The sequence below is a fragment of the Lepeophtheirus salmonis genome, chromosome 5 (assembly GCF_016086655.4).
Source record: "Lepeophtheirus salmonis chromosome 5, UVic_Lsal_1.4, whole genome shotgun sequence".
NCBI lineage: Eukaryota > Metazoa > Arthropoda > Copepoda > Siphonostomatoida > Caligidae > Lepeophtheirus > Lepeophtheirus salmonis.
In genome coordinates, this window is record NC_052135.2 from 2,212,440 (window position 1) to 2,225,462 (window position 13,023).

A 13,023-nucleotide genomic window follows, 5' to 3' on the forward strand; every position below is an offset into this window, starting at 1 on the left:
TCACATATCCTTTTGAGCTTTTTTTAATCATCATCTCAATCTCTCCTTATACTTTTTTTTTTTGCGTCAATTCCCTGCGTCAACTCCATAGATAGGTGTTTTTATTTAAAGTAGAGGAAGACAGCTCTTCAAAATCATCTATGTAAAACCCGTTTGCTTAAACATCATTTATAAAAGCGAGCGTGGAACGCTCGCCTTTATTAACCGAAAATAAGAAAAAGAGAACACAATTTAAAAGTCCTTCTCTTCCTTAGTCTATGGCTGGCTCGCAACTCAGTCGTTACATACCGTTAGTTCTTAATACTCTCACTTTTGAGGTTGTGTGAATATATTTGAAATGTGCGGAGTATGAAATAACAAAACATTTGAATATTTTTGTTTGGAGAGCCATTCGAACGGATTCCTCGTGCATATTTCTATCATCGCTAGTGGGATTTATATTTATTAATATATAAAAGAGTGTTTTAGTATTGAATTCCCTTTGGAAGAATGACGAATATAAAAATTGCGAGTCGAGTCCAATGCTCTGTGGTTGTCGTAGGGGACTCCAAAGTCGGGAAAACGGCTTTGATAGAGAAGTTTACTAAGGGAACCTTTCGAGAGGTAGGAATCATCATTTTATAATTAAATATCGTTTTAATTCTCTGTGGAAAAGATCGAGGGAGGATGATGATGATCTTTACATCCAAGAGGCTGATGGGTTGTTATTCATTATTGCCTACTTATGTATTAGTTGTCGAGAGGGGGATTTAGATAAGAAACAAAACAGGTAAAGCTCAATTAAAGTCTACCTAATATAGAATGACATGAAAGAAGCTATTATTGTGTCACTTATGATAATAGCCGGGATTGAGGGAATCCCTATGAGAATAAATACACAATATATTCCATCGGAAACACATCTTCAATGCGTTTTTCTCTCTCTGAAGGAATTTAAAATACAATTTCCAAGAAATGGACGTATAGCATGTAGACACAAGACATGGGGATGAAACTTGCTGACTCATTTGTTATTTTTCACCCCCATTTTTGTATGTTTTTGAAAGAGGAATGTATGTCTTAACCTATATACACATTCAAAAGACACCTATAATTAATTATATATATATTCCTTTACTTTCGATAGATTTAAGGACATGGCAAATGAATTTTGAGTATCCATTATATCATATTTCTTTGAATTACATTCAAAAACATGTTTTGGTGTTGTCCTTAGATATGTGACCATCACAAAATCAAAATAGAAGTATTTTTATCGTAATGGAGTGTGGATTACATTTGTAGTCTTCTACAAATGATCGTTTGTTTCTATCAGGAAATTCTTATTAATCCTTTGGGAGCTCTGCGAATTGTATTTAAAGTAGTCAAAATCAATCGTCACAATAAAAGAATATGAAATTGATAGATTTTGTTTGTAAAACCATATTGGGGCCAATGTAGGTCCAATGGTTTTAAACTATAGCTAACACTCTAGGGTATCTCAACTCATCCAACAAATTAGAATACACAGCCTTTAATTGACTCGAACATTTATATGAAATATAAAGCTGCACCATTGTGAAAACCCAAAATATATTGGGTTTTTTTCTCGATTTTTGGTCATGATAGTTTTTGTATTGACGCATCCCATATAGTCTCCTTCGAGTATCCCAGGAAGTTCCTATTTGAAACGCAAACTTGTGGATGTTTTATTCAATTATTTTTATTTGAAATTTGTTAAAAGGTTGCTTTTTAGCGTTTCAAATTTCATTTATCATATTTTGCTGAAATGTATTTTATTTCTTGTAAAAAACTCAATGTATGATGATTTGATTACATTGGTCGTTCATCGATAAGAAGGGAGAGACACACTTCTGTCCTCAATTGAATTATTAGCCCCAGGTCCTCCAGATCAATATTATTATACACTTGTTAAACGTTGAAGAAGGGGGTAAGATATCTGCAAATTAAGATTGAATATGAATTCAACAAAATGATTATTTTCTGTTCTACACTTCTTGAGACGAGAGAACAATGATTCTAAAGTGCTCTGTTGGATATGATTTATTCGTTTATATTGGGGGGAGAAAAACTAACTCGTATTAGGTGCCTCTGGGTAAAAAGTAGAATAGATGGGCCAATGGGACTTAATATTCTAACCTTTTTTTTATGTGTATGTGTTTTTTTACCATATTGTATAAGGGGAAAAAAATGTTTTTGTATTATTTATTTTTGAAACTGAGTTTGGTGAGATTGTATTCGTGTTTCAAGTCTGTATTGTAAAATGTTAACCCCATCATCATCATTCCCTACTACACAAATATTTACACAAAATCATAATATATAATAATTAATTCAACATTATTTCAAGAGCGTAATCAATTATTTTGACCTTTTTATTTTTATAATTAAAATTCCGCTTATAATCTGTAGGGAGGCTTTTGAATTGGGATATCTTAAATACATTATTTATCAATAAGTATGTCGTACATATATACCAGAAAAAGTTTGGAAAAAATGGAGTTTCACTCATTTTTCTAACTCCCAATAACTTTATTATCAGGTAATACAGTAATTACGCCATTAAAATGAAAATGAATTAAGGTACGATAGTGGTATAAACATTTAATTGTAAAAAGTATTTTTGTTTAAATTTTTAGCTTCATCAAAAAAACTTCCCTTTGGCGCTATAATTGCTTTACAGACTTTTGCCATTCTTGTTGTTAGTTTTTCAAGATAGGCAGGTGGATATCATTCCATGCATGCATCAAAATATTCAAATAAGGAGATTGATCTGGCCATTGCATAATCGATAAGATATGAGAGGCTTCTTTCTTTTCCAATAAGTTTTGCAGAGATTGGTATTATGTTTTGTGTTTTTGTCTTGTTTTTAAAACAAACTTCTTTCCAATTAATGTCTGTCCAGAAGGGATTTCTTGCGTCTTCAGAATAGAGTGATAACCATTCTGAAGGAATTTACAAGCAATTTTTCATACTTGCCAGAGAAAAACATTACATATGAAATTAAGCCGGCCCAAAACAGCAGGATTTTTACAGACAAATAATTAATTGAATCTATTAATTCATAATAATTTTCATCGGGTTCAAGTTAAAAATACTGATAAATATAGATGAAAATGACGAAAAAGTATTTTTTTTTCCCCAAACTTTTTAATGCCTTTGTATAAATAGTGGCCTTAAAAATAGTATCAAATTTGTTTTATATGTATATGGCCCGTCAACAAAAAGCAAAATAGAATGATGTTCCTACAAATTAAGTATGGACCACATTTGTTTTCTTCCACGAATTATCCTTTATTTCTAACAACAAATTAACCCTTGGGCTGCGCCTCAAATGGCACTCAAAAGTAATCAAAATTGATGGTTACAATAAAGAATTATAATTTGAAAGATTTTAAGAGTATTTGAATGGTGCCATATCAAGGATAAATAAGGTATCATCAATCAAATAAAGGTTTAACAACAATTATGGAGTATCCTAAATCATCCCACAAATTTGAATAATACGCATATATGTCTGTGAATTATTTGGCCTATATATGAAATATAAACTAATTTGGGATTATCTCCGTTTCTTGATTTTGTTCGATATTGTTTTTATGTTGACCTGCCACATATATACGTCGTTATCCTACTCAAACTAAACTAATTATCTGTAAAAATAATTAATCCATTGAAAAATTCTCAAAAAGGGTTCAAAATATTCATACTATATGTAATTTGAGTTTCATTTAACTCATTCAACATTAAAATAAAGGAGCACTTATTTTGTGAATATGTATATTAGTATTGTCATGATGCTAATATTTTTGTATCAGTTATGGTATGAAAATATATATTGGTATTATATATATTCTTTTTAGTCTCAATCTACGAAGAATATATCGATGCTCTCTATTTTGAAACACACATGACGTCATAAAGAATTCATCTACCTAATCGTCCTAGACCGAATTTTAAATGACACCGGTTTCAAATGCAATTATACAATAATACTTGTAAACCGATTAATTAGGGGTAATTCATTTACCGTGGTCAACTCCTTCTAAATATGGGGTAAGTCAACATCAAAACAATCTTGAACCAAGAAAAGAAGATGATCTCAATTCATAAATATGCACATACATCCCAATATTTCATAGGGACATTTGAGTCAATTATAGGCTTTGTATTAAAATTTCTGGGATTCAAATTTTTTAAGAAAAATCATTCAAGCTTACTTATTTGTTGACTGGCCTCATATACATAAGTATGTAGTTGAGAATGATTTTCACTTTTTTTTCATGTACTACCTTCAGTCAAAAAATATATAAAAAATAAGTGCATTGACTCACTCATGTCTTGGCATCATTATCATTTATCCGGGTTTCATTTTCCTTGTTTGATTCAATCATGGAATCTCCTTGTCTACTCAATTTTATAGCCACAGGAAAGAGTTTTATCGTTATTATTATTGTTTGATTGGGAGTTGGAATTAGAACGGAAATATGTACATTATTCATGAGGAGATGGGGGGTTCGGTTGAATAAAACGTTTGACCCCCCCAAGTTTGTTTTATGAAGGTTAATGAATAATAATATAATCTATTCATTTTATGAATCAAATGAAAAATCCATATTTGAATCGATTTCCGCATCTCCTTTCACAAGGTATGTCCTACTTATTAGTCTTGGGTTAGGTTTGGAAATTTTATATCAGTCTGAGGCTGTTTTAATTTTTGTAAGACCAAACTAATTCGGTCTGTACTAACGGTTTCGTAGTAACGTTTGGCTCTACACACAAAATCTGTTACGGTAACAATAAAATAACTTTTTTTTTCTTATTACGATCCACAATTTAATTTTCGGTCTACGGTTCAGGCAGCCGTAAGGCTCATTGGTCGAAATTGGTCTAGAAATATACACTCAAGGCCAAATCAGAAAAAGAGATCAATATCGGAACACGGAGGCGTACATAGGATTATTTGTTTTTAATTTTAGTTCCGTCTTAATTTGATTGATTGATATTTTTTTTTTTTAGAAAGAAATCCTTTAAAAAAATGTTTTCTAGTACAAAGCAAATACCCCAGATACTATATAATATCAACAATTATTTCTCAAAATGTCCTCCTTCTGGGGCCACCGGGGTCTCTCGTCTGAAACACACCTTGATGACGTAGTCATTTGACATATTAGACCGGTCTTTCTCGACGAAGCCTTCAGGAAATCAACATTACGTTCGTGGGCTTCGTGCTCTTGTTTTCAATGAATCCCAATGGTCCAGTAGCGGTGATGGTGGGGGGCACACGCTTAGAGGCAGGAAATTGTTGAGGTTTTCCTTGTACTAAGTTTGTGTTATTATCGCCTTATGGCCAGGTGTTGGACTTGCTGCCAATAGTAATCTCCTTTGTAGTAGTTGGGATCCAACCAGGGCTTTACGCCATTTTGTTTATTGTACAGGCAACTTTTCATATGAAAAGAAAAGGGGGAAAAAGTCCCAAATCAGTTAGTGGTTAACCAATTATTCTCAAACTATGGAATTACTATACGTTAATTGTTCAAAACTTAATAAAAAGTAACTGAGAGCTCATTCTAATTGTACTAATCAATGGTCAGAACACTCTGTTCAAGAGGGGGAGGGGAAGCAAAAAACATCGACAACTAACAACAAAAATACTGTAGATTTTTGAGTTTGTGAGGTAACACCGTCAATTTCACTACAAAATATATATATTATACATACACATTGCATGATATGAAAAAAAAACAAAAAAAAACCGACAACTACTACTTACATTTATATTCAGTAAATTGCTTTAATTTGCACGGTACATTTCGTTATTTTCCTGTTGTTTGAGGTGTAAAAAAAAAAGTACTTATCAACTTATAATTATAAGTGTAATTTCTCCTCTGACATCTTTTTTTGGTTGCTGAGGGATTCTTCAACTCTTAATGGCAATATGTTAATGTTCGTTCATCTTATTCCTTTGGAGAATCATGTCATTATCTCATTTAGGAGCAAATGATTTTAATTGTGCAATAAATTCAAATCTGAGGAGGGAAAGGAGATGGTGATGTTATAAATCATCTCATTTTTCATATCCTTTATATATATTGTGTATTTCGTTAGAAAAATAATGATTAAAAGGTAACGCCTCTTTGATAACTTCTTACCTTTTAATTACCTCAATAAAGATGAGTTATGCTTAGTCCCTACAATATACATATGTATCTCATCGACACAAAAAGCAAGCTAGAAGTATTTTTCTTAACTAAATAAGGAAGGCAGAGACTTGAAACTTGCAGAAACACGGGCCTCTGTTCTTTTGTTAATTGGCCATCCCTCGCCTGTTAGGGGGTTTCTCTTTTGGATTTTTTTATTCTTTTGTGGACAGGGACTTATCTTGGTCTTTTAATCATTTTTTGGTTCCCTAAACAGGGATCCCTTGTGGACCATGTTCCCCATAGTTATTTGCTCTCTGCATCCCTTTATATATTCTGTTCTAGTAGACATATTTACATTCATATATGAAAATTCCAAAAGTTGAGACATATATATGTAAAATAAAATAAAAACAATGTACATTAAAGTAAAATATATCAAAGGTATAATCAGAAAGAATTTTTAGAATAGTTTAATATTGAAAATAATAGTTTAACACGGCATAGGCTCCGACTTGTCCATCATGTTATATTAGCGTCAGATGGTCATCCGATTAAAACCCTTGGAGAATGTTTGAAAACGTATAATTTCTTCATTGTTTAAAAAAAAATTTAATTTGTCCATATTGCAATTCCATAAACCAATTGTCACCCAGTATTTAATTAGAAGTTAAAGATATTCGGTTAGTAAATATAGAATTTTGGACAAGTATTTTTTAAAGATGAATTAATTAAACTGAAACATTCGCCCACTTTACCCGGGCTATGAATTGGGGAGTGGGCTACTGGCTGAAAAAGAGTATACCACTTAATGTTTAGGTAGACGGATTTTTCTTAATAATAAGTGTAGATTTCATTTGTAATCTTCGATTATTCTAATTAAACAATTGGAAGTTGTTGAACTTCAAGTAGTCAAAATTGATCATCAAAATAAAATAATAAAAAATGGATCGTTTTCATTAGTAAGAGGCTATATCCGGATCAATTAGAGTCCATTATATCAAAAATAGGTTTTAAACTATAGTTAAAATTCTTGAGTATCTTAACTCATCCCACAAATTTGAATAATAAGCCTACAATTGACTTATACGTGTCTATAAAATATGGGAAGTAGAAATCATAATTGGGATTTTTTCCTTTACGTGGTTTTTACTCAAATTAGTTTTTATGTTCACGGACCACATATATTATCAGTAGTGATGGGACAATTAATCAGAATAGGAGAATTGGGTGCTTTTTCTGGAATCGACATCAGGAAGATTATGTTTATTTTGCAATTCCAATTTGTGTTTATTACTGGTATTTAACTATTTATTACTTTTCTAAGTTAGGAAAAAAAGCCCCCCGAAAAAAAAAAAGAAAAATTTAAGGAATTTTTGCTTTTTACTAGAAAATTTATTTTTTCAATTTTTTCCCCAAAAAAAAAAAAAATTACTCTGAATAACTATATTTTTCGGAAATTTTTCTCCAAAAAAAAATGTAATTTTTTGTGAACAGCTGTGAATTTTTTTAAATTTTTTTCCAAAAAATTTAATTTTTTGAGAATTGCCATGGGTTTTTGGATTTTTTTCTAAAAAGTTGTGGATTTTTGAAAAGAAAATTATACATCTAATTGTATTTTTTTGGAAAAAAAAATCTATAATCCTGTGAATGCCCATTAGAGCAAAATAATATTTTTTAACTATTATTTAAAATATTAAAGAATTGGAATCTACATCAGAAATTTTGCTAGAAAGCCATCAAGATCAAGACAAGGATTTTTTTTTAAATCTTCCCATCACTAAATATAAGTATATTTTGTGCTAGAGATGTACCAAGCTTGGTTGTGTACTTTTGTATTTGGAGTAGGAATTGACATGAACTGATATTTTATCTTGACATCATAATTATGTATGTACATCATACTTAGATTTTTTTAAATTTTTAGAAACCGTTGTTAAACGTGTGGTCGTTGGAAACATAAATACCCCTTGCTTTTTTGTGAGACGTCTAAATAATGGAAGAAACACAAAAAAAAATTCCTTCATTATATTACCAACGTTATTTATAAGGAACAAGGAAAAACAATTCTTTCTCATGTATGTATTTATTTGATAATGAAACCTCTGTATCACTTATGTAATTGCAGAAAGTAATTTTATTTTATATAAGATTAATTATATAACTTTTATTGTGAAAACGTGAAAAATTAATTAAATGTCTCATGGGTTGTTGTACATATTAGAGTTTGATTCGTGTTCAGGGATTCTCAACCTCTCAAATTTGATTATTGAAAAAGTTAAAATCCCTTTCGTTTGACAATCTTAATTTATATTTTCTTAGAAAAAGAAAAACCTATACCACTGATGTGTTTCATTCTTGAACTAATCTTTCTATGGAAGCAAACTACTTTGGTCCTAATGAAACTTCTTATATTTTATTTGAAAGGCTAGCTTTTGTAGGTCAAAATATACCAGAGTTCTTACTTATTTTTTATTACCTATAGCTAAAAAAGGGAGTAACCCTTGGGGTACTTGGCGGCGTTCCAAGGGGCACTTAAGATTTTGAAAGAATATTTTAGAAGTGGTACATAGCTCAGGGACGTCCGCAGGAGGTGGGATAGAGAGGCTGTTGTTTTTTAATAAAAAAATTAATGCTTGATTTTTTTTTTCAGAAAATTTGAAATTTAATTTAATTTTCTGTGAAAAGCTATGGAATTTTAAATTTTTCTCCGAAAAATTTAATATTTGAATGTTTTTTTAACAGTTTTATAATTGAATTTTTTTTTTGGAGAAAAGCTGTGGATTTGGATTTTGGATGTGTTGTGAATAGCTGAGGGTTTTTGAGTCCCCAGGATAGCGTGTCTTCCAATTATGATGCAATTTATAACATCATTGAGAACACCCTTTGATTCTATATGTACATATAATATTTTTTTTTACGTCTTAAAACGATGAATGAAGGTACATAATATTCGTGTTCATTTCATCATGATTAACAAATTAGTTTCTCTGAGAACAGAGGCACAAAAAGGGGAAAATATGGATTAATCGTTTCCTATCACGGAGTTAATGAAATCTCACATTATTTTTTTCATCGAGATATTATGGTTGTTTTTTTCTCCATCATATTATTATCTATTTCGTATTGTATCTTCAAGTGAAGCATACAGTAAATTATCATCTCTCACCATCCATCAGTCTATGTGTGTATTTTCATATCTTATATATAATAAAACTTGCATGGAAAAGTTGAAGATGAAAAATAAATAAAAAAACGAAAGAAAAAAAACTTTGTCCAATAATAAGAAGTAATCTTCATGCGAAAAAATAATTGAATTTCATAAATCAATCAGAAAAAGTAGTTTGAACAAAGTATAGATAAAAAGAAAAAAACTAACTATTGTAAATAATGAAGTAAAAATCGTAGTGTAGAGGTCCGTTCTAATGGTCAACAAGAATTTACATTATTTGGTACATAGGGTTTTTGTGCCATAAAACCCTAGATACTTAGGATATGTTACTTATGAAGAGATGAAGTGCCTACTCTTTTCCTGTCATGTTGAATATTTCAAAGTTGTAGGAATATAAAATGATGTTTACCCTACAAAGAATATGTTAAATGGCACATTTTCGAACTGTAAGTTGTCCATATTAATGCAAATGTTTAGTATTATCCATTGATAATGATGAAAATCTAGTGTAGAATGTGCATGTTAAAAGAAAAGAAAGAGAAAATCAAGATGGTAACCCTGACTATTTAAAGAATGTTTAGGAGAAGAGAAGGAATAATGCTCATGACGTTTCATGAGATCAGGTACAATCAGCTGATACAAGGGAGTAAGGAGAATAGTATATAAACAAGGGAATTTGCTAAAATTAGTCCGATATCGATCCCCAATTCTACTCTGAGCCCAGCAAGGACTTACAATTATAACTCCCCAACAAATCCTCAGGGTTACGCTCCGTCTTTTATGAGCACGCACAAAATGTTCAATCAGGTTTTGAACATAATTTAATATATTTAGGAAAGGATGTTCACTACTCAGGAATTAAAATATAATGACAACTGCTAAGGAAAAGAAAATTCATTCTTCAGACTACCCATTCCAAAACGAAAGACCGTTATATAATAAAAAATACACTGGTTGTTCGTCACTTTCCATTGACATCAAAATGTAGTATCTGGCCTTAATCACAGACTACTAAAGAGAAGGGATGGAGACCGAAGTGAGACAGCTGTTGATTACAGTCCTCAAATGTAATACATGTATTGCTTTCTTCTTAATTTATTTGATTTTTACTGTTTAGCTTTGTTTAACATCACGTATATTAATAAGCAATCAAGTTAAAAGGCTATAGTCGACAGCTGACTCTACTTTGTCACTTCTCTGTAGTAATCCTTGCCTTAATACAAGAGGTAAATATCTTAATATCATCGTAAAGAATACCAAAATAGTTTGTCATTGTTCTGTATTTAGGCTTTATTTTTCTTATTTTTGAAAACAATGGATCCTTCACGGCCGAGATGATGACGTCACAACAGGGTATATATGTTCAGAGTTGTATAAAATATGATTTGAACGTACATCAATTTTTTTTTCTTGTTGGTAATCTGAAAAGGGTTTTTTATTTTTCAAAAGTGTTATTATAATACTTGAGAAGGGAACGTCTTAGTATAATGTAATCACTCGTCTGTGAGCTCATGAAAGAGAGTGGGTAACTATCAGGGTTTGATCATGTGTACCAAGAGTAAACCCATGCCTCACGGCTGCTTGCTGTTGATCTAGTTAAACATGATGACCGCTAAGCTGATCTCCTTCCAAAGATGATTCATATTGTTAAGATTATCTGGCCTATTTTTGGTTTTCTTGTATTTTTACATACCGTCAACTCATAGAGATCTAATTATGTCAAATTGAATAAGTCATAAGAGAGGAAGTAATACGCGAAAATAAATTTTATTTATTTAAGGTTGATGTGTACAATCCATTTACACTTTTTGGCATCCCGTCTACATTTCTCACAAAAAAAAAAAAAAAAAATACTGGAATGTACTCCTTTTTTATGATTATATATTTTTATTTTCAAAAAAAAAAAAAACTATATCCTTGATTTAGGAGCCAAATTCCTTCCAATAATAGTAGATAGATTGCTGTATTTTTCTTTGTTGGTACAAATAGTGTACAACACCCTTTTATTTGATGTATCTGTGTGTTTGCTATATAACTTTTAGTTGTAGATATATATGGAGAGAGATGGAGTTGAAAAAAGTTTCTCATTTCTACTAGTGTTGGTTTCGATCTGAAATTCCTAGGTCCATCCGATACCCTAAAAATTCCGTCTGGATCAGTCTCATTTAAAAGTCAGTTTAGACCGATTCTAATAATGAATTATTGATGCCATTGGTTGAGTTTTAAAATTGTGAACAGTGATCTGCAATAACGTCACATGGATTGAAATGACTTGCATAAATTATATTTGTACAACTCATCACGTTGTGACCTTTATTGTATCACACAGCCCTTCATACAAAAATGAACAGAAAAAAGGCCTAAAATCAGTTGGTAGTTTGCAACCAATTTTTCGCAGCTATGAAACTAATATTAGATAATTTTATAGAATTACTTACAGCTTAAAAGGAGCTGATTTGAATTAAGCCAATCAACGTTCAGAGCACTGATTAGGGGTAAAATAGAAGAACATCGATTGCTCACAATACGTTCTATATTTTTGTTGCTGAAAGATTTGATCCAGGATTTGAAAAAGATTATATTTCTGTCTACGGTCAAATATCTCAAGCTAAACCAAAATATTAGTCTGGAAAGAATCAAATTTTAAGACTGAATGGAGAAAGATTCGGGTTTGGACCGAGTCTCAACACTAATTTCTACCCTCTTCAATTTTTTTCCCAATACGGTGAATAATGACAAGAAGAAAGCGTATCTACGTGTAGAAAAAAGTAAAAAAAAAACTAGGTTAGGCTCCTATTTCTCACCTTAGAAAATAATCATTTCATCTCTCTTCGTGTTTTATATTCATTTACTGCCAAGAGGTCATTAGTAGTTAGATGTTTATATGACATACATCATTGCATTAATAGAAAGCTAACAACACTAAACGTATATATATATACATTAAATATCTATTTTAATCCTTCCCAGTTGACAAATACTACTTTTAGGGAATATTGAAAAACGTAACAGAGTTAGGAACTTCTTGATTGTAAAAACTTTAATTTTCAATATGCCAAAACAATAATACTACACTTTTTACATTCCGGGTCGATACTAGGGAGCTGAATATTTATTTCAAATTTTCCAACTCTGATATAAGTTTTTTTTTTTTTGCGGAAATAAGATCGGGCATTTTCAATTTTTCCTCAAAAATAATAACATGCATATTGGTTCATTTTTCATCGAATTACTTTTTATTTTAAAATGTAATGTTTGTTTTAATAATCTTTAGTGACCTTTTTGGATCCCTTTTTCTAAATCAAGGATTCTCAACCTATTTTTAGTGGTGTACCACTAGTAAAATATTTATTTAACCCCAAGTAAAGCAAAAAACATTTTTAGCTTAAATAGATATTCATCTAATAAGTCTTGAAAAATGGCAGAACAGGATTCATATAAGTTATGTAAGGAAGAACCAAGTTCTCTGGTACATCTAACAACGAGATGGGATGCCATTGAATACATGAAAAAAGTCTATTAGGGTTTTGGCGAGATTTGTAAGTGAAAGGCATTTTACTTTTTATTAATAACATCAACGGTTACTTCGAAGATGTTTTTAAAGAAATTTGTGATTTTGACAGCAATTGTTAGCCGTTGTGAAATGAGTATATGTGCATTCACAGAATATTTTATTTGACAAATTTTACTCTATTTATATCCATCTATAAC

General features: G+C 30.8%; 1 protein-coding gene across 1 annotated transcript in view; it reads left to right on the plus strand.

The window, feature by feature from the left end:
* The first annotated feature begins 226 nt into the window (after positions 1-226).
* Positions 227-13,023, plus strand: part of LOC121118012 (uncharacterized) — a 75,059-nt gene continuing 62,262 nt past the window's right edge. Inside the window, exon 1 of the mRNA XM_040712547.2 lies at positions 227-603. Coding sequence (XP_040568481.1) covers positions 490-603 — 114 coding nt within the window. The 5' untranslated portion in view covers positions 227-489. The remainder of the gene's footprint in view (positions 604-13,023) is intronic.